At 35.6% G+C, this 22,830-nt stretch overlaps 1 protein-coding gene across 6 annotated transcripts in view; it reads right to left on the reverse strand.

Moving 5' to 3' along the window:
* Positions 1-22,830, reverse strand: part of AP3B1 (adaptor related protein complex 3 subunit beta 1) — a 152,912-nt gene that overhangs the window by 82,605 nt on the left and 47,477 nt on the right. For all 6 annotated transcript variants that reach the window (XR_014951448.1, XR_014951449.1, XM_021531843.4 and 3 more), the window contains exons 8-13: positions 14,793-14,954; positions 12,602-12,699; positions 8,430-8,484; positions 8,279-8,350; positions 5,780-5,842; positions 4,742-4,874 (exon numbers count right to left, since the gene is read on the reverse strand). Coding sequence is in view for 4 of the 6 variants with exons in the window: in XM_021531843.4 (XP_021387518.3) it covers positions 4,742-4,874; positions 5,780-5,842; positions 8,279-8,350; positions 8,430-8,484; positions 12,602-12,699; positions 14,793-14,954 (583 nt within the window). In the remaining 2 variants the exon portion in view is untranslated. The remainder of the gene's footprint in view (positions 1-4,741; positions 4,875-5,779; positions 5,843-8,278; positions 8,351-8,429; positions 8,485-12,601; positions 12,700-14,792; positions 14,955-22,830) is intronic.

Consider the following 22,830-nt stretch of genomic DNA (forward strand, 5'->3'; position numbering starts at 1 on the left):
CAGTAGAACAATATGGGGCATACATGTCTAAATTTTGGGAAGTTGTGGGTTTCCTTGCTGTTTTGGATTTTTTGAGAAAGCAAACGTCTTTATGGACAAAGGCATTTGAAGAGCTCTGAGCATATCATTATATCATATGCCTCTGAAATGCTCAGATTTTTGCTTGTAGCTTTTTGTGTCATCTTTTATTTGATATGACATCTGTCATTTTTCTAGACTAACTTCTTGAAACAAGGTTAACATCTCAAGGTCCTGCACAATCCTACAGATCAATTTAATTTACACTGTATTTTGCCAGATATTAAAATAGGAAGCCAATTCTTGAAACTTGAAAATTACAAACTGGAATATTTATAGTGGGGAACATTGGAATGGCAACTTTCATCATTCAGTATTTTATGATACACTGAACAGTTAAGAAAAATAAAACTGAACCCAAAAAAATGAGTGCACATGAAGTCATTATTAAAACCACTTCCTGACAATGTAAAACTGACTATGGTAATATCAACTGCAGCAGATGAGATGTCACCATAGGAACTACTTTCATGCTATCTATGGGAGCAAATTTAAAGAAAATAAACAAGATTGTAAACAATTTGTTAATTACAATTCTAAACAATTGTAGACTAGTATGGTTATTTTACAAAAGTCTAACTACTGGAAAAAAAATACAAACAAAACCAAAATGCATTTGTATCAGAATGAGGACTGGCATAGTCATACTCTTTGAGGCTTTGTGCACACAAAGGATATCAAAACTGAACAGGAAAAAAAGAGAAACATTTCTGTTCAAAACCATAACAAACTCCAGCTAAATATTAGATGAGAAGGCAAAACAAGCATTCTGAATGTGCAGTAAGAAAATTTTAAAATGTAACTCCTACTAGAATTATCAAAGAGGAAGTCCATACAAGGCAATGATAAATGAACACAAGAATTTTGAAACAGTCTAAATAATATCTAAAGGTTTATAAATTAAGTTCTTAAAATAAAGACTGAAAACCCATAAGATCTGATCAGGAATGCATTTATCAATAAAGAAGACTACACGGGGTACCAGCAGTTTCAGTTATTTTAGTTTCTTCTAAAAATTTTGAAGCAATGTGGAATTTACTAAGTAGGACAATATCTGAAGACCCTTAAGCCTGACAACTTTTCAAAAACTTAAAATATACTCAGTCATACATTATTCCAGTTTGTCAAATAATGATGCATGCAAAAAAATTAACAACACAGCAGACAGTAAGCTGTAGAACTTAAAGATTCTTCCATAATTGAGAATTTGGCTGCATTATAACAGAACCTCAAAAAATCATCTCAGCATGGAGTATATTACCAGAGAACATTCAAAAAGTGAATTCTGAAATACAACATTTGAAACCATCAATGTTGCATCAAAGTTTCTTTCACATACATTAACCCACTGTTGCAGCAACTAAAACACTCAAATGAAGACTAATTTATCCACAGTCTATAGTTTGTATGACCACTTTTTCTAAAAGCAGTAAAACTGGATCAGCTGGTTTTGGACAGGATGCCATTTTGGTGGGTGCTCCTTCCCCAAAACTATTCAAGCTCAGGTTACATGGAATCCTGAGCCACTTGGTCTATGCAATGTGTCCCTGCCCACGGCAGGGAGGTTGGACTACATGAAATTTAAAGGTCTCTTCTAACCCAAACCATTCTGTTAGGGTTAAAAACAAACTAATCACTACAGCTAATTATCCAGACGGACCTAATTTTCTGCTTCTCAGAACTAGCCAAAGTTTAAGCTTTTACCCTGTTGACTTTTCCATCCTTATAACATCAAAAACAAATCTCAGAAACCCTATTAATACATATAAACTGGATGTTACAAGTTGCTTTTCTTTATCCCATTCTAACAGTAATTAGAAGAGAAATGTACTAGTTACCAGATGTATTAACAGTTCCAGTAATTTTATTACTTGCAATTTCATATAGATTTGCAGGGCAAAAAATGTTTTAGCTATACATTCTACAACCATGCTAACATTCAACCTGCAACTTCCAACAGAAAATGGAAGTCACCCATCTAATAAAAACCTGCAGGATTTCTAGTATATGCAGTACAGTCAGACAAGAGACTTCCTATAATCCCTATGTAATTCCTATAATGTGTCTCTAACATCTAGAATTACTTTTATGTCACAGTGGGACAGTCAGTTTAAACTATCAATACAACTGCTTAAAGGAAATGCATCAGTCAAATGCCAAATGTCACAGCAGAGAAAGAAAACAACTTTTATTTCTGTCCTTCCTTCAGCAGATGAGGAAGGAAAATAATTCTCAGCCCTCAATATGGCTTTACAAAAACAGTCTCTTAGGAGTCCGTCAAGTTTAGCTTGTGATAATCATTCATTAAGGTGTCTCACCACTGAAATTTCTAGAATCTGTTGCACTTCTGTAGTTCAAATGTTATCCAGTTTTTTCCCCACGTACCTCAGTTTTCCTGAGCAAGACAAATCTGACTTTAAGTCACTTCTAAGCATGCAAAGAAAATTTCAAGAGCAGTTATTGATATCCTTGTTTCTGAAACAAGTTCTGCCTCTTATCACCCAAGTTGCAGAATAATTAGCTGTAAAGCTCTTGTGCCAGATATACCCAAGATATCCTGAGTGTTGGGCTGTATCTACAATTATAAGCACATAGAATCAGAAGGCACTTTCCCCACAAAGCTTGTACTTCAGGATACTGTTGTGGTTTGGTAAAATTAGTATGAGCATCTCTCTTCTGCACTCAAGTGAATTCTTCATAATAAGAAAATAGTACTGAGAAAGCACAGCTGACTCTGCTGTCACAGACCTCAGAACCTCCTGGACCTACCAGCTTGTGCTTCATGCTACACAAAGCAGCAGGACTACTTCCAGGCTTCAAATGACCACGAAAGAAGCAGCAGAGCAAACAGATTGCTTGCATACTTTAACAGTTAAGGATGGGGGAAAGCAAGTTAACCAAGACTCTTAAAGCTATTCTCATTCACTATGCTAAATCTCTTTTTTATTACCTTACCATGCCAAAACTCTTACGTTCAGTAAGCTGTGACTATCAGTAATTTCCAGCCACATGGGGAAAGGTACCATGTAAATTATGCCATTCTATTCATTCCTTTAAAGAAGGAATGAAGACACTGCAGCTATGGTAAAGCAATTTGCCAGCTGCCAGGTTTAGAAGATCCTCAATATATCCTTTGCAGTCTTTTAGAACAGTAAGCACAAGAAGATAATTTTATTTATTAGACAACTACTTAGAAACAGACATGAAACTGATCTTGTTGAGACACACCTTTGTATACATGCACATGCATATATGTGTGTATATAAATATATACATCTATCTATTGAATGACTCTAAAGAAAATATTAAACTGACAATCTGTGATAAAAGGAAAAAACCTTTTTCCTCTTATCTTGATTCCTTTTTAGCAAAACAACAATAAAGCAAGAAAACAGACTGTTAAGTAACAAAATCTGTATTCTGAAGTGACAGTTTTATTATTTCATTTAAAACAGAAGAAATATAGAGATTTGTACATGCTGAAGGAAGCCTACTCAGAGGAAGGTTGCTAGAAGAATCAGGCAAAATCAAGAACAACCTTTGAAGCTTGCATTTTTACTATGGTTGTTGTTGAAAATAATACAAGAAGGTGCACTGTGCAGATATGGCTTTATAACACGAAATGGGAATATCTTTTAAATGCAGCTGATAATCTGAAAGGCTTAAACAGAAATAAGATCTACAGCACTAAGAAATGAAAGTCACATATATTAAAAATACAAAGACATACACTGAGGCCACTCAAGAATTTCTGATACAAGATGAGGTTGTTGAGAATGACATCTCAGTTCATAAAACAAGTAAGAGCAAGCTCTGTGTGCAGTAGTGGCTCACTGGCCAAGTATGTGTTGCCAAAATGATGTCCCTAATAAAGGCCTTCTCAGGATTACCACAAAAAATATGTCCAGGAGATATACAGACGCATTAATGCTGCTTTTCAAAGCCAAGAGCACTAGCACATCACTAGTTCTTTGAACTATTTGAACTACTCCAGGACACTCCACAATTATGCTTTTGCTCCTTCCTGACATTATTTATTAACATATATTACTGACTTCTTATGAAATAAGACTCTGCCATATTCATTGGTAACTAGTAAGAAAATACAATATTATTAAGTATTGACATACTGTGCTGCTCTACCCTCTTTAATTTTATCTGCTCCTTGTTGTGTTCCCTAATGATTTGAAACTTTGTTTCGCTACCCAAAAATAACAGAAGGTTAGAGTACAAAACCAAATTTGCGGCCATTTGTCCTAAAAGTATTTAATACGTGTTTTCATTTATGCATTGATGTACTACAAAAAAAAAATTCCAAGCTTTCAGCACCCTCTACAGGCTAACTGCTTTGATGCACTTTGACTTGTAAATACTGCTACCTAAGATAATCAAAACAGTATATTTTAATAATCACAGCATTATAAGAAAAAGTAGGTAAACATGTAATTGAGGAACACGACAAATTAATTTTTATGTCAGAAGAGAAAATAACTATTCAGTGAATATCAGAACCTTTGGAAGCGCAGGATTTTTATCCAGCTGTCAGCCAAATTCTTAAGAAGTCAACTCACTTCTTGACGTGACCTGAAGCTCTGTGTGGTTTTCTCTAAGAAAATGTTTCATGCTATCAGCTATCCAGAAAACAAAGAGAACTTTAGCTTACCATCCCTGTTGGACAGCAAACAGACAAGGCCATTAAGGCACGTGTCAGTCACTTCGGTGATGTTAGTTGCGCATCTGCCTATAGCTTGAATCGTAGCTGCAGCAAAGTGCTTGTCTTGGCTTTTCACGTAAGTCTAAAGAAACAGGACTTTTGTTAGTCAATATATAACTCTTGTTAGACAAAGACTTATCATATTATTCTCATGAGGCAAACATACTGTATAATAAATTAAGCTTAGCTACAATACACATTAGAAGCTATAATTTTTCACCTCATTGTCACTTACAGAAGACATTTTCTTGCAAGCTTTGGTCACCCATGGCCATGCAAACCTCTGATTTCAAGAAAGCCTGGGGCAGGAGGCAGTTACCCAAAAACAGCCATTAGTTTGTGTGCAAGGCTGGAGGAGTTGATGAGCTCTCTCTTCAGAGAGGTTTCAGTTCATTTATCTAGGAGCATCTGTGAAACTATGAATAACCTACCTGCCTGAGAACCAGTACCTTTCACAGAAATCCAGCCAGAGAACTGAAGCAATGCAAATAGATGTCACAAGCAAAGAGGAAAGAAAGGACAGACACTGTTTCACAATATAGGCAGAAGATCTTGCTGATACATAAAGATATTGGAGAAAATAAACACAACTTAATCAAATGACTTATGGAAATGAGGTTTGTCAAAAAATGCTAATGGCCACATACTGCTAAAATTAAGACTCTGTCACATAGTGACTTATAGTGTCAGTCAACTTGCTGGAATTTGTGTTTAAGAATACGGGATGATTGAGTTTTTCTCATCACTTTTTTTCTTTTTTCTTTTTTTTTTTTTGGTAGCTGGAGGAGAGTGAGAAACAAAATACTTGGATTCCTTTCTGTATATAAATAGCTCCTTTATCCGTTACAGTATGAGATGCTTTAATTTCCATATTTGGAACATTTCATCCTTGCAAATACTTAAACTTGAAAAATTTAAGCCTTGGAGAAACATCCGACAACAGAAAAAGAGACCATGAGTACAAAAAGAACACTCTTTTGCACAAACCTGAAATTCTCGAAGCAGAGTTGATATGTTGGCTTCATTTGCTAAATTTGTCATGATTTCAAGCTACAAGAAAAAAACCCAGTATATTGTCAAAAGTTAAAATATTACAAACAGTAGCACTTGTACACTATACTTTTATTGTATATAAAGTATATATTAAAAATACCACTCAGAATTCAACAGAGTATACCAGATATCAACACAAACTGGCACCACTCAGAATGTGCTCAGAAGGCATATTTTTCTTGCAAATACTAGCAAAGTTTACAAAGCAGGACCCTGGGGTTCAGTGATGTATTTTTTTATGAGTCCAAGATTTAGTGTTTCATTGCATATCAAATGGGCTTGAAATACTTCTGTCAGTTTTCCAATGTTATACAACAGGCCTGAGCATATAAGAACCACACAACAATGTAAGAAGAAATAACGGAAGTCACAACTGCATCATGGGAGAAATAAATTGCCCATTATATTCAGATGAACTGTAATAAAAGACCTTTAAACTCAGGAATGAAATATCTGTATCTTTGAGATTCCTCAGATCTCATTCAACAACAAAAACATCAGACCCTGGAAGCCCTCATCTTTGCTCCTGGTGAACAAAAGGATGATATGCAATACTTGGCATGTATTGTTAGGATGCCATGCTTCCAAGCTGTTTCAACTTTGAAGTAAACTGAAAACACAACCCCAAAAGGGAAGTCAAGACGCCTTGGAAATATGTTGGTATTTTTTGACTTTGAGACATCCAGAAAAGGATACTCAAATGATACAGTCCACCTGTACTTCAAAACAATTTCTTAAGACATATTACAAAAGGCTCTTAAAGATATGTATCTAAAACTGCATAGAAAGCAAGAGGATAAATGAAAAAGAGAAATGTGCATGAGAAAAGGAGATTATTTTACAGTATAGGGTGGCTATCAATGAAACATCACAAATATCTTCACTGGCCATTTTCACATATGAACTGGGAAAGTAAGGAGAAGACAGGTGACAAAGTTTTCAACTGATGCTACAGTTTTCATGGATATGAAGACAAAGGTTGACTAAGAAAAGCTGTGTAAGAGTTCCAAATAGTAGAAGAGTAATTAATAAAACAGGAAAAAAAAATCAACACATTTGCAAAGTAATGCTCGTAATAGGGAAAAAACCTTATCTGTTCGGAAAACTATAGACTCTGAGATGATGACAACTAATTATAACTGAGAATTTGTGACTAAAATAGGTTACTGTGAAAATAAAAGCTCAATGCTAACCAGTGATCAAAAAAGCAAACTTGATGGTTGAAAATTAAAAAAAAAAAACAAAAACCAGAAATCCATAAGCACAGGAGACAAAATCAAGGGTGCTCCTACATATTAATTACATCCATGCATCTCACCATTCTGTTTTGAAATAGGTAGGCTTGAACTACAGAAGTAGAAGAGGGAGAAAACCACAAGGTTTTTTTACCTATACAGAAGTTTAGGGTCTTCTAAATTTTTCAGCCATCATGAAACAAATGAAACAATGAAAGAAAAACACCACAATTTCTATTTTTCCAACTCTTCTCCAATATATTATCAATTGATATGGGAATTTAAATACATCAACTTTCTATTATTTTTTTCGACTGACTATTTTTGGATAACAGTAAGGCAGTCACAATATTCCTTAAAACATAGAGAATATCTTTTTGCTTCCAACTGCCTCATATATATTTAAGTCTTATTGCTGGTATATAATACAAATATGTATTTATTTTGTATGTAAACATGACAGTTTTGATATAGTCATCTTGTACTACACCACTCTTGCACATATAATCTAAGTGCAATATGCATGTAAAACAAAGATAAGGAAAAAATATTGTTTCTTTCAGAAAACTACCTTCTACGCCTAAACATAAGTGCCTATGACAATCTAAATCTAAACAAGAGAAAAGGCACATAATAGTAGACACGTTTTTTGCCATTGTTTTGTCAAGGATTTCACATTTGTTGAAGAATTACTACAGAGGAAGCAACATGACAACAGCTGGAAACATGCATTGAGATGTGGCCTTGAGGAAAGCCTAAAGTACTTCTGTCAAATGCTGACTTCAACGAAAATTTGGGACTCAAACATTGCCCCATTTTGTACAGAGGAACAGATTTAAACTCTTTTTAAGTTAGCAGTATTAAAGACTCTTTTCTTCCCATGAAATAGTCAAACTCTCAACAGTAGAATACCTGGTAGAAAAAAAATTATAATGCTTTCTATCACTGAAATGTCCTAAAAGCTCTGGTGGATAATACAGCCATTCTTACACCTGCAACATAATAACAGAATCTTTCACAAAGCTTGACAAGCCTGAAGGCTCCTTGTGGACTTAACTAAATGCCTCCATACTTCTTAGTGAGATAAAGAAACTGTATAGAGTGACCTGTGTTGTATCAGTGAAAAACATTTTACCTTTCTGTTGCAAACTGCTTTCGTCCACCAGTATATGGAAAAATTTGCCTTTAATAAACTCACCTTGAGTGTTTTGATCATAGTTGGATCAGTTGATCTAACATAGAAACTCTTCAAATAAGGTTCAAACATACCCTGAAAATCAGAATATATTTAAGTAACTCTCCAGTGTTTTGTATACAGTGTGATTTAAAAAATTCTAAATAGGATATACCTTTCTTTGTATTGACATAGTGGCAATATTTTGCAGGACAATATACTGCACCTCTCTAGAATGTGAAAAGAAAAATAAGAGTCATTCAAAAAAATTATTGATACACAGAATAATTCAACACAGCAAAAAAAGTTAAATTCTATTTGAACATCAAGTTACTTACCCATTTGTTTTGGCATAAACATAGAAGGCAAAGCTTGTTGCCAACTGCCAGCTTCATCATTTGATTCACAGGAAGAGAGATGCATGATGAAACCAGGCTCTCATTTTTTAAAACACCAATACACAAAAATACTTACTTGAAACAAGTGCAATGGTGCCTTTTGTAGGTCGTGGGTATTTGTTGAAACCAGAATTACATTTACCATTTTAATATAATGGAAATAGCTAGCAAAAGCCTTACATTTCATACACCTTCTTGAAATAAGTATTTCAGAATGACATAGCTGAGAATAAAAATACACAAGCTTTATCTGCAGACTTGAAATAACTGCATTAATTAGAAGAACAGTTAATCCTTGCACAATTAGCAAGAAATGCTATGACATTTCTCTTAAGAATTTTTCTAAAAATCCAAGATCTCCCGTGACTCAAGTGTATTCACTGGCAGACATATACATCTATAAAAAAACTAATAAATACTTTTACATAATAGACTTTGCAAGAGATAGACAATAATATAATACAAAAACATTACACATGTTTGGAGAAGGCATTCTCATCATTAATATATGAGTTTAAAAACCTCAACATAAGTGATCAAAAAGAAATCTGGATACTAGTCTGAAGCTTTTAAAGTACAGACTTTGTGTCACCAATTGCTTAAAAACTAAGTAATAACTTACACACAATTTTTCTGAACCATGAGTGCTCAAATCCTTGCATGCTACAAATCTCACCCTGACAGAGAAATCATCATACCCATTATCTCCTCTTACTCAAAACTGTCTAATAGCCCTAAGGTAATTGCAGCTGTTGCTTACAAAGAAAAGTGATAATAGAGAAGTACTTAAGATCTTTTAAACCAATTTTATGCAATTCTTACATACGTGCATGGCAAGAGTCAGCTACACATGATGAAACAAGACTGGAAATTGCTATGAGATGCCCTTCTGGGCACTCTCACCCTAACTAGATTATAGCTTAGTTGACATTAATTTGAAGGCCACAGGCAAATAACTTCAAGGGCAAACAGCAACAGCTTATTTTGAAGTGGTTCTAAAAGCAGAAGTGTTTCACCCAGAATGGTAACAGAAAACAGAAAAGACAGAAAAATCAGGAGACTAGTGTCATTTAAGGTACTAGTTGAGATACAGGAAAGAAGTGACTTTAATGAAAACTGTGTATAAACACGCAATAAACCACATACAAATGATCCTTTCAACCTGTGATGATGAGTTTATATATTATCTGCCAAGTGCTTTAGGTACTTTACTCATCTTTGCATAAAAAGAATAGGAAGCATACTGTACTATGAAGCCAAACACAAAACCAATAGTGATTCATTCTTATCTGAAATAAAAGAATGAATATACTACCAAGTCTCATTTTAATTCTTTACCAACTTTTAAACAATATTGAGCTGCAGAACTTTTAGAGAAACAACTCTTTGATGGCAGGGCTTACAAAAGTTAAGGTATATCTAGGATGAGTAATCTTGCCAGACACACAAAAATGATTTTTTTAAAAAGCCTTTGTGTCTGTTTGACAAAACTGATTAAAAAAGTAAATTATTCTCACAATGAAGTTCCAGCCAAAGATATCATTTTTAGTTAAAAAGTTATTTTAAAAACAATTAATATTGTCTCATGTAAACCCTTCAAGGCTTTTCATACAAATACATGGAAGTTCAAAATCTAAAAACTGAATAGGGAAGAAAAACACTTCTGTGCAGCAAATATTGGCACACTACACAAAGAACTATGATATACAAATGAAAAAATAGCAGAAACATTCTTATGAAATCTAGCTGACAAGACCTTTCATAGAAAAACAGACAAAATACTACTGAAAATAATGAAGTCAAATCAGAACGTTCTGAATTAAATATAAACTTGTTCTTTAAAAGCCATCCAAGGATTAAGGAAACACAGAAGATACAGCAGGATCAAGTGGCAATATCAATTTTAATACATATGTTGTCTCCTTCCCCTGAGATTCCCAAAAACTGACTGGACACAGTCTTGAGTACAGTGCTTTGGGAGACCCTCCATGAATAGGAAAGTTGGACTAGACAATATCCAGTGCTCCCTTCTAAACTCACCCATTTTGAGATTTGTGTTACAGTGCAGGAAAATAAAATATACATCAGAAGATTTATTTAGTGCTTAACAGGACAGTAACGTGTCATGGTTTGACACTGGCACAATGCCAGTGCCCTCATGAAAATGCAATTTCTCAATTGAATGCTGTGAAATGCAATTGAGAACAGAGCAAAGCAGGCCTAAGCTTAATAACATAAAAAAACTTTATTAAGCTACCACTATAAAAGAAAAAAGAAAAGCAAAAAAAAAATTATGCAAAGATTAAAATGAAAACTTTGCAAAGCATTCTTCCTCCTACTACCTAACTTTAACAAACTATAGTGAGACACAATCTGGACCCCAATCAGGTTTCTACTCTCCAATCGATACGCAGTCCATCGAGGGAGACAAAAGTCTCTCCTGTGCCACAGACCCCCCAAGAAACACAGCTCCACATCCTGTGTTTCCATGTCACACATGGCACCGCCCGGAGAAAAAGTTTGCCATAGTAACTCTTCTCCTTTCCATGCACAGTGCTCTCACTACTAATGTATAGATAGACAGACTGCTTTTAAGATTTTTCCTTTCAAAAATTCCCTGCCAAGAGGGGAAAAAAAAACCCAAATAGTTCAGTTTTTCATTTTTTAAGACCACAGTCCCCCTCCATTTTCCCGAGTTTAAAAATCTAATAACAAAAATCTTCTTCTCTTCTCTTCTCTTCTCTTCTCTTCTCTTCTCTTCTCTTCTCTTCTCTTCTCTTCTCTTCTCTTCTCTTCTCTTCTCTTCTCTTCTCTTCTCTTCTCTTCTCTTCTCTTCTCTTCTCTTCTCTTCTCTTTCTTTAAAGACAAGAAGCACTACCACAAACCCCCTAACTTTTCTCTATTCACTTCACTTCTCTCTTTTTCCAGTTAAAGCAAATCTCTTTGCTCACTAACATCCTCCTAAAATAGTCTCTCTTAATAGAAAAGATCAACTCCATCTGTGACTACCAAAGAAAAAGTCTAACGTCATTTCCTCCTATTTAAAATTTCTCCTTCTAACATCTCAGAGTCTAAGCTGTCTCTCTTCTTCTCTTTAAAATTAAAAAAAAAGAAAAATTTCACAAAGCTTTTATTTCTTTAAAAAGGTTAAAAGTCCTGACTCCCAAGAATAGCTCAATATCTAAATTCTCCAAGTCCCACAAGCAGCTGAGCACCTTGCAGCGCCCCCCCCACTCTTTTCCTCCCCCGCAGTATACTGCTAACAAGCCATCATTACTTCTCTCTCTCTCTCTCTACTCTAAAAAGAAAACAGAGACATCCCAAATTTCCTCCACCCTTCCATCTACAGAAGAGCCAGCCCAGTTCTAGTCCTTCCACCCTTCAGCCTACCTCAGTCAGGCTATGGGCCTTCCCCTCCCCACCCAGCCACAAGCCAGACAAAAAAGAAACTACACTACATGCTAACCAGAACTAAAGAAAACAAGTTTTTCTAAAAATTTTATTTTTAACTTCTCTGTGTTCTCAGAAGCGTATCCACCTTTAATTAATCAATATCCAAATTAACCTCTTCTTTTAAAAAAATTCTTTTTCCGTGTCAAACCACAACATAACGAAATCAACATAGATTTCCACTAATTTAAAAAACATCAAGATTTTAAACAAACCAGTTAGTACTGATTCCATTTAAATACTAACTAGGCAGCCATGTTTTTGTTAGAACAAAAATCATACAAATGAAATACAATAACCAATGATCCCTGGACAGGATCTCAAAAATGATGGAATAACTTTTAGTGATCCTCATTTGTTGAGTGAATGTGAGTATTACAGGATAATTTCAAAAATTAAATTAATTTTGTAATAGTAATAGTTACAGTCTTGTAACTATGGCTAAACAAATATGCACAAAAAAGTACACACAGTGATGTGAAGTTTGGACTTGACCTACCTGTTACTGCGGAGTAAACGCACCAATGACTTAGAAACAATACCAGCTTCAGATTTTGGTGCCAAATGCCAGTAAAGCTGTGCAACTGCCATTACCACCTAAAGGAAGAACATTCAGAGCAGCATGTTAGCTTCAAATCATCATTCATATCTACCACATTTGCTTCAGACCTGCAGGACTACCAGCTCACTCTTCTTCAAAAACAAAGTGCATACCTGTGGTCTTTGAAATCATGAAATCAGACAGAGGAAGAACATTGGAATAAATATATTTTTACTAATTAAGTAGCTTTACTTCCTCCCAGTATTTACAGTATGCTATAATAAATGGAAGGTCATAGAAATAGGGACAGAGAAAAAACATAAAGCAATTTAAATCACAAACATCCTGATAAATCAGTATTGCTAACATCAGCTGTACAAAGTAATGAAGAAATATTCTTTACAAGTTTTTCTAATGTGCTTTTCCTTTATTACTACAGGTTCAGTATCTTTTATCTAGTTTCCACTCAAAACCTTTCATTCTATTATTCTATTATGCAATTTATAAAACAACAGCTGTCTATACTGGAAAATTTTAAAGTATCAAATCCAACAGAAAGTAAAAGCTACAGAGGTGTATACTGATATCCAGGCTAACAAAATTCAGAAGACTGAGATATAAGCAACTTAAAACCCATTTTTTTCTTCTCAGATTTCCTCATAAATAAAAGACAAAATATGATCTTTATGCTGGTGAGTGTCATGTAACCATTGGACCTTTCCTACAAGTCATGTTCAACTCTCTGTTTCAAACAAAAAAAAAATCATAGAGACTCCAAGTAAAGCCCTCATAGTAACACTTCACTTGGTATCTTAAATCCTAGTACCAATGAAAGAAAAATTATTATTCAACAATACAAAGCAATTTAAAATATCTAAAGCTAGGAAATAACTTTAAGATTTTTTGCAATATACCACAAGTATCTTTTACTGCTGACAAAAGCCATAAGGTCATATGGAAAGCCACTAATTAAATTAATTGTAGGTAAATTCTGTGAACAGTATGAATAACCCCATTCGTAATAGTAATTCAAGGTAACATAATTTCAGTAACACCTTCCAAAATGCACTTTAACATCTCAGTTAACTTTATGCCAGAAAGTTAAAGATCGTTAGTGTGAGAATAAATACCATATTTAATAAAGAAAATTATTTATAGAATGAGGGCAATAACTAGCTGAACCTCTCAGTGAAGTGGGACGGCAAACATATCAAACATACTTGTTCTTTAAATGAAATTAAGAAACAACATAGACACTGAACAGTGATTTTTAGCAAAAAGTTGTACAAATTTAATCAACTTGTTTAAGTCTGCTGGGCTGCCAGATCATAAATGATTTTGAGAAGAGTCAGACATGAGTTAGAATCTCAAAGTATGTTTCAATGGAGAACTATAACCTGATCTATTTAGCTTATAAAGAATAGGTGGCAAGGAAACTTAATCATGGAGGACTAACTGTTCTTGCAATTATAGAAGTATTCATTATCACTGGAAGACTTCTCTCAAAAGACATCTAGTCCTGATTAACATGACAATCTCAGGTTAGAAAGTTAATATTCTGTGATCTGATTAACATCATAATGATTCACCATGAGCATGGCTTTTTCTAATTCTAAAAAGTTACCTGTACTTTAAAATCTCATGGAAATAATCTAGCATACCATACTTATAATGTCATGTCTATCCTAGCACCCTGCCAGGGCAACTGCTCTAGAAATGTGGTGGATAATTGTTTACTTTTAAAATGTGAGACTCAAAAAAAAGAACAAATCAATGAATCAATAACAGTATGATTTTCTTTGTAGATCTGTTCCATAAAACTGTACCAGTTTGTGCCATCCAAACTGTTGAGAGTGTAGCATCAAGAGCTACTCTAGTAGAGTCATCACATGCTTACCTAAGTTGGATTCAAATGCTCTCATACTTTTTTCTAGTATTTTGTCTTTATTATTTGAAACACATACCACAATCAGTTTAGGTGCTTTGCTTACAAGCTAAGTTAAATTCAAAATAGATCCATCACACTTCTCCTAAAGTGTATTTTCATCAGTTTTAAAGAGGTGCAGATTCTACTCTTCAATCTTTTAAAGTTTTTAAAAATTAGATTATTTTTGATTTAATATTTTAATCATAAAGGAATTTGTCATACAGCAGCATTTCGGCTTTGAAGCAGAGGCTTTGTATTTCGTAACAGCAGCCTGTGATCCGGGTCCATAGTATAGATGGCTTTCAATTTCTGATCCTTTTCTTTCTGTTCTTCATCAGATTCATAGAAATTACTTTCACTGTATTCATCCACCACTTCATCAACCTATCAAAAGACAAAATGACAGGGACATATACAGAATATTTGAATCAACAGGTTTTATTCATTAAGGAAGTAACATACAGCACCACAGTTTCAAGCAAGATTTATATATGTTTTTTTAAGAATAGTTTTTGGCTTTTCTACCAATTTGATTCAGACAGTACATGCACTGACATGACAAACAGATTAACAATATATACAAAAATTCCTTAGAAATAAGTTATATTGACATATGAAATATCTTTGCTATTATTCAACAAACTCTTAAAGGTATTTTTTGGACTTAAAGCCTATGATCCAAATTGGCATTTGCAGAAAATACCTAGAAATTAAAATAAGATATAGGTCTTCAGGAAACTTGGAAAGGCTGCATGCCTTGGTCAAAATTCAGGTGTAGTGAGAGAATCCATAAAAATGTCTTCAGTAGAGGTAGGAGGACAGGGGGAGGGAGGAAAGAAGTGACAATGAATTAAAACTGTCATTTAATTCTGGTTTTTATTAGAATTTGGACAGACATTGAATTTGTTTTAAAAAGAAGAAATATGAAGGGAAGTTTCATTAATTGATGCCAATTTTGCTCTCAGTGCTTTACAGGATGCCTAGCAAACTCATAGATATTTTATGCAATAGCAACTGAAGTACTTTAATGTACTTACTTTTCTTCCCACAATTCTTTATGGCAGTCACATTCTAAACTAAAAACCCAGGATGCCATATCAAGTCCAGTGCTAACTGAATTCTTCCCTTGCCAACAGGACAGGCAATGTTAAAGGAAATTTCCCGATCCCAGTGCATCACAACCTGCACTGAAGAAGCTTCCTCTAACAGGAGGAGGATAATTCAATCTTCATTGATTCAGTCTTCAATATCCTTGCCTTGACTGCTAACAGACATGCAGATCAGTACTATTGAATTCAACAGGAATATTGAGTTTGAAACAGTATTTAAGTCATTAATAACTGTTACAAAGAAACAGCTTGAGCTCTCAAATTTCTGACTTTTTTTTTAAAGAATTGTTTGTTTGGAACATACTTGAAGCAGCAGAATTCCAATAAAAAGCAGCATATGCCTCTTATGAAAACACTTTTATTTTAAATCTGATTAAGGTCCTTCTTCATACCCCAACAGCAAAAGTATTAAGATGATCTTCTCATAATCACATATTTTATTGTAATTTTAGAATGTAACTCTTTTCTCAGATCTGCTGAGATCTGTTTAGGAAATAATTATATTCCAGACAAAGGATGATGACAATACAACGATGACAGGGAAATTATTTTAACAAACTGAAATTCATCAAAATCAAGTTGATGAACTCCTAATTATTTAGAATCTGTAGCCATAACACAAAGTAGACATGTAATATTGCATGATTTGCACATTGTGATGGATAGAAAAGCAAAATATTATGCAAAAGAGTCAGAAGACTAGGTTAAAAACCTGCAGCTCCTTAGTGTACAAGAATTGTTATTTCAAATTCTATCAATCATCCCACACATGGAGAACAGTTACCAAACAATGTGAAAACACTCAAATCACAAAAAAACCCTTAAAGCCTCAAGCTGACCTACTGACTATATTCAATGACAAAAAGATAAAAGTATAAGTTCAGAAATCACAGTATTATTTAGTTTGGAAAAGACCTTTCAGCTCATATAGTCCAATGGTTAACCAAGCACTGCTAAGTTCACACTAAACTATGTCATGAAGTGCCATGTCTACAAGTTATTTAAATATCTCTAGGGTTGCTGACTCTACCCTTTCCCCAGGCAGCCCATTCCAGTGCTTGAAAACCTTCACTGAAAAAATTCTTCCTAATATCCAATCTAAATCTCCCCTGGTGCTTGAGGCCATATCCTCTTGTCATGTTGCTTGACCCTGACCCAGCTACAACTTCCTTTCAGGTTATTGCCTCCTTTTCTCCCAGCCACTCCTCACAGGAGTTGCGCTCCAGATGCTTTGCCAGCTCCATTGCCCTTCTCTGGAATTGCTACAGGACTTCCATGTATTTTCTATCATGAGGGGCCCAGAGCTGGAAGCAGGATTCCAGGTGTGGCCTCACCAGTGCCCAGTGCAGGGGGACAACCCCTGCCCTGGTCCTGCTGGCCACACCATTGCTGATCCAGGCCAGGATGCCATTGGCCTTCTTGGCCACCTGGGCACTGCTGGCTCATGTCCAGCCACTGTCACCAGCACCCCCAGGGCCTTTCCAGCCCCTCTGCCCCAGCCTGTGGAGCTGCCTGGGGTTGCTGAGACCCAAGGGCAGGACCAGCACTGGCCTTGTTGAACCTCACACCATTGGCCTCAGGCCATGATCCAGTCTGCCCAGACCCCTCTGCAGAGCCTTCCTGCCCTCCAGCAGATCAGCTCTCCCACCCAGCTTGGTGTCACCTGCACACTGCCTGAGGGTCACAGGTCACCAGTGAGGGCATTAAACAGGACTGGCCTCAGTAGCAAGCCCTACGGAATAGCACAGGTGACCAGCCACCAGCTGGATGTAACTCCATACACCACCACTCCCCTCTGGGCCTGTCCCTCCAGCAAAGCATACCTGCATCCAAGCCACAGGCTGCCAATTTCTCCAGGATAATGCAGTGGAAAACATTTTCAAAGGCTTTACTACAGTCCAGTTTGACAACCTTCAAAGGCCTTCCCTCATCAGTGGGCTACCCTATTATACTAGGAGCTTAAACTTGCCAAGCAGGACCTGCCTTTTATAAACATGCTGGCTAGGCCTGATCCTCAGGTTGCCCCACATATGCCATGTAACAGCATTCAGGACGACCTGCTCCATCCATATCCTTGCTCACCACTGAGGTCAAGCTGACAAACCTGACAGTTCCCCATATCCCCCCTTGAACCCTCTGTGTAGACGGGTGTCATATTTGCCAATCTCCAATGAACCGGGATCTTCAAGGTTAAGCAGGACTGTTGCTAAATGATGGAATGCGGCTCAGGCTCTGGCTTCTTCAGTACCCATGAGTGGATTCTATGTGCCCCACAGACTTGTGCATGTGTAAGTGGTGTAGCACACTATTTCCCATTGGATCATGGGGGCTTCATTTTCCTCCTTCTCTCTGTCTTACAGATCAGGGGCTGGGTACCTTGAGAACAATTGGTTTTACAATTACTGTCCTCTTCACTTCAGAAAAGGCATCTCAGTCTTTTCCTCATCCTTAATACTTTTTCCCCCTGCAGTTTTGCTGGAGCACATTCTTACTTCTCTGATAATGGAAAGCTCTGCCATTTTGTCATCACAGTGGCCCAGAGAGTCTCCAACAATCACATCCCATCACCCACCAGTCCTCCTCTGCTCGAAAGACAGCAGTTCCAGTAGGGTGCACTATCTTATTGACTCCTGACCAGCTGTGTCAGGGCATTATCATCCAGGAACCTCCTGGACTGGCTCCTCTCCACTGTACTGTATTTTCAGCAGGCATCTGGTAAATTGAGAATGAAGACTATTGACTGTGAGGCATCTCTCACCTGCCCACAGAATATTTCATTTGCCTTTTCAACATTTCTTTCATCTTCCTCTTCCAACTAGCTCAGAAGTCTGCATTTACCTGAGTAAGCAAGTCTGTTTTGGCATGCACTAGGTTATTCTTGTAATTTCTGCTATCACTGCCTGGCTTATTTCTAGATAGAACATAATTCTAGGATTCTCTTCACTCATTTCAAGCCTAGGCAGAAAATCTGAAACTGAACTCCGACACATTAAATTGCCACCAAAAATTCAGACCACCAAGCCAAAACCTCATCTTAAGATATCTAGCTGAACTGTTGCTCAGATAAACCTACAAGTACAAGTACTGAAGCCTGTACTAAGGAAAGAGACTGGGACAAGCAGTAATTCTCTTCTGAAGTGGCACAGAACCAGCCTCAAGGGGGCAAGCACAAGCAAAGCCTCTTTGTTCTAACAAAAGGGGAAAGCCTTGTGCAGAGATCTTAGAAAGCACCTCCGTGCTCAACAATACTGCTATCGTGTTCTGGAGAAGAAAAGCAATCAGAGTAGCATTACATTGATACTAGGCCTACATCTTGAACTTCAATCAGAAAAAGAAGGCATGAATAGGGTATAATGGAAATATAAACACTATTAACATCAAAATTTTTCCTGCCAGCAGAGGACTGAAAGTAAGACTCTTACTCTGGGAGACGAAAGTCTTTTTGTTTTACTTATTAATTTAACTCTTTAATTAATTAGTTAACTATTGAATCAACATCTGACAGATGATTTCCTATGCACTTATTCTCTAAATTCCACTGTCTATAGTGAACTACACTAGACTGTGGAATATACTTCTACACACATCCCTGAAGAAATGCTAGATATGGGCAACACTCAAATTTTACTTTCACAGACATGAACTGATGATAACCAGTACATATTAGCAACTTTATCAGAAATAAAATAAATCCTCTGATCCTTTTTGACAATGGAAAGATAGCATGAGTATTCTGTGACTAGATTCAAATGTTCCAAAGCTTTCTGTTGTCATTTCAATCCCTTTAGATGCAGTTTCACAGCTGATTTAAGACTAATCAGTCCAACAGAAGTGTGTTTTGTTTGCTTTTTTGAAAGGATGCTTTATTTTCACCAGGAGTAGTAAAATGATCTGACCCTGTGGTCATAGGATCACTAGAACTACTGGCAAAAGCACTAGGTGGTAAACAGAACAGAAAAGTGGCAGTTGTTAGTTAAACCACATTAAATACACTTAGCAATTTGTAGTAGCACATGATTTAATTGTGCAGTTAACAGCTTTTCTAAATTGCAAAATGACTAAAAAGTTCAGAATCCTGGGAGAATAAAATGATTAAAAACTGAAACCATGGTATTCCAGACTACAATTTGCAAATAGACTCTGTGCCTTCCCCATCTACTACGATTTATTCACAGCAGAGAAGTGAGTATTTTAGTGTGGAAGAACAAGCATAATTATTTTTTACATTATTCCAGATATACAATTCAGGGACATCTTCATGTTGTTAAGTGTTGTTAAGTGTTAACAGCTTAAATGAAGAATCTGACAGATAGCAAATTCCATTAGCCTTTATTTAAAGGCTAATGGAAAAATAAAAATAAATAATGTATTAAAAATATTAAAAATAAATAATTTATTTATTTAAGTAAATAAGCTAACATTTAACTGAAATTTTTCTAGATGTTACATTTAATATGGCATAAAAGTTGAGAATGTGACTTCCATTTAGGGTAAAATACTGAATTTGTAAACACATTATGTGAATACTACAATCACCTCCAAACAGAGCTTCACACACCCACATACTGAGTTAAAATAAAGTTTCAGTGATATCCAAAGCATGAATACATAGTGCTTTCCCAGTTTGCCAGCCTTAACTCCATCTTGTATTGAAAAAAAATGATTCAAATAATTGTGTTCCTTGGTTAGGTACAAATTATTTGAAGTTACAAATTTCAGTTTCATCAGTTTCATATGGCAATACACTCACAGCTTTCTTTTGATGCCTGTATCAAAATCTTTGGCATACTATGACTATCACTATCTTCCAGAGACCTTCCTAATATTTGCAAGAACTGTTCTCAAGCAAGTTTTGGATAAGCTAGATTTTGAAAGTAGGAAGAATTTTGGAATTAATCACTATTTGGTGAACCTGAAGGCAATACCAAAAACTGCTTTAGCCCACCAAGATCAGTATTCACCTGCTGTATGAAGAATAGTTTATTTAAAAAGGGAAAAGGGTGGATAATCTATGAATGGTTTACTACTTAAAGTATTAATGCATTACATAAGATAGACCTGAAATTTTGATGCTGTATATAACATGCCTACCTAAATCCTTCCACATGCTTTATTGATGATTATCAGAAGACCAGAACAGACCTGTTGTTACTCAGTAGATTAGCTGTGAGAAGTTTCTGACGAAAGAGCAGACCTCAACCAATCACACCTGTTAACTGACACATGCTAGTAGGAGAATTCATCTTCTCTACAACAAATCCTTGAATATGATTCAGGCTTGTCATAGAGATAAAGCTTGACAAGAATTGTTAGTGGTCTTAAAAAAAGACACAAACTCACATGAAAAAAACACTCGAGACAGTAAAGTGTAACCAACATAATGTGTAGCCTGGCTGGAGAGAGGCTTTAGAGGGCACAAGCAAAGTTTAACAAGTTTGCCTTATTAAGCCAAAGGGAGTTGAAGAGATAAAGAATAAAGGGACCAGATCTTCCACCCCGTAAGTAATAATTTCCTCTCAAGTACTAAACAGCCAGCATAAGTATACTGACTCATTCTAAGGTAAGCTGCAATTTATAATCAGTCATGTGATAACAACTTGTGCTACTTGAATGGACTGATAAAACCTAGTAATGACTCTGAGGTCACTGTAGAAGTAGGGAAGTATTTCAAATGCCTAAGTGTAAGCCTCTAGTGCCATTTTATTCTCCCTTAAACGTGAAAAAAATCTGCATGGATTTGGCAGACTCTGAAGTTATGGAGCCTACAGGAAATACATGAAAACTGAAGAAGACTAGGAAGGGCATCTTGTAGCATTTTGAACAACACTGGACACACAGCTAGATTACAGAATTATCAAATCCTAGTCTGTCCAAAGGTTAAAATTTTCATGTACTTACCCTTCCATAGGGAAAAACTATAAACACTCAAAATATTTTCCTGTTTAAAAATAGTTACTGAAACATTTTTGTGTTACATTGAAAGAAAACAATTTTTAACACCTAACAAACTTCTGAGGCACATGTGTTAAGAACCATTGGAAAGGAACAGGCTGAGGATTTTACAAGACAAATAAGAAACACACTGGGTCACAGAACCAGGATGCATTTTACAGAAATTTTTACAAACCGTACCCATTTTTGAATGGACAGAAAGCTGGTGTCTTTGCTTTCACTAGACCAGAACAATATGTTCTGTGTGGTCTTGGACACAATGCCTTTACAGCTTTCAGCAACAAAGTTACTTCAAAGTGAGTAAGAATTTTAGAAACTTAATTTATCCCTTCTACTTCACAGAACATAAAAATATTCAGTTAATGAAGTAGTGGTCTGGGATATGACATTTCTTTTATCAAGGAAGAATTTGTAAGAAGATTTCCTGAACAAACAGGCAGCCACAGGACCTCCAGAATGCAATGATTAAGTAATGCACAATATAAATAACAACACATGGCTTATCTCACATATATATAAAATATCAATACAAAATTATCACATTATGTAACATTGCATTCTGTCACTCTCCCAAAGATTAGACCTGTTGCTCCTATGCAAGTCCACAAGTACATACATATTTTCATTTAAGTGAACAACACTGGGATGAAGATTCAATATAGATTGGAAGATCACAGTTATTCTGATTTCCTTATATATTATGATTTTTATTTCAATTATAACACCAGTCTATTCATTAGCATTTGGATTAAGAGGTCAGAAGGAAAACCTACGAGTTCAGTTGGACTTGCAGAATTATGCAGATCTGAAGCCACTGAAACAGACTTCAACTCAAATAGTACCCTCTTTCAAGGACTACTTTTCAGATCACCATTCATTTGAACTCTATTCAAATGAATGGAATTGTACTGAAAATGTAATATATTAACATAATTACATAGAAGATACAATATAATTCTAGTAAATTACAATGGAAACTTTAATTTTGAGGTTTTGGTAAGAGATTTGCACACTTCTCTGGATTCCATACATTTGTGGATTTAAAAAAGATAAACATGCTTTCAGTTAATAAAAATTGAAGTATTAATGGAAATTCTCAGGGAAACTTCAAGGCATTTTTTAGTAAAAGGACTTGTATTTCAAGGCAGCTTATATTGTGATATTAACCTCTGGAGATCCATGTTTCATAGTCAGCAATT

Source organism: Lonchura striata, chromosome Z, assembly GCF_050655825.1.
Source record: "Lonchura striata isolate lonStrDom1 chromosome Z, ASM5065582v1, whole genome shotgun sequence".
Lineage (NCBI taxonomy): Eukaryota > Metazoa > Chordata > Aves > Passeriformes > Estrildidae > Lonchura > Lonchura striata.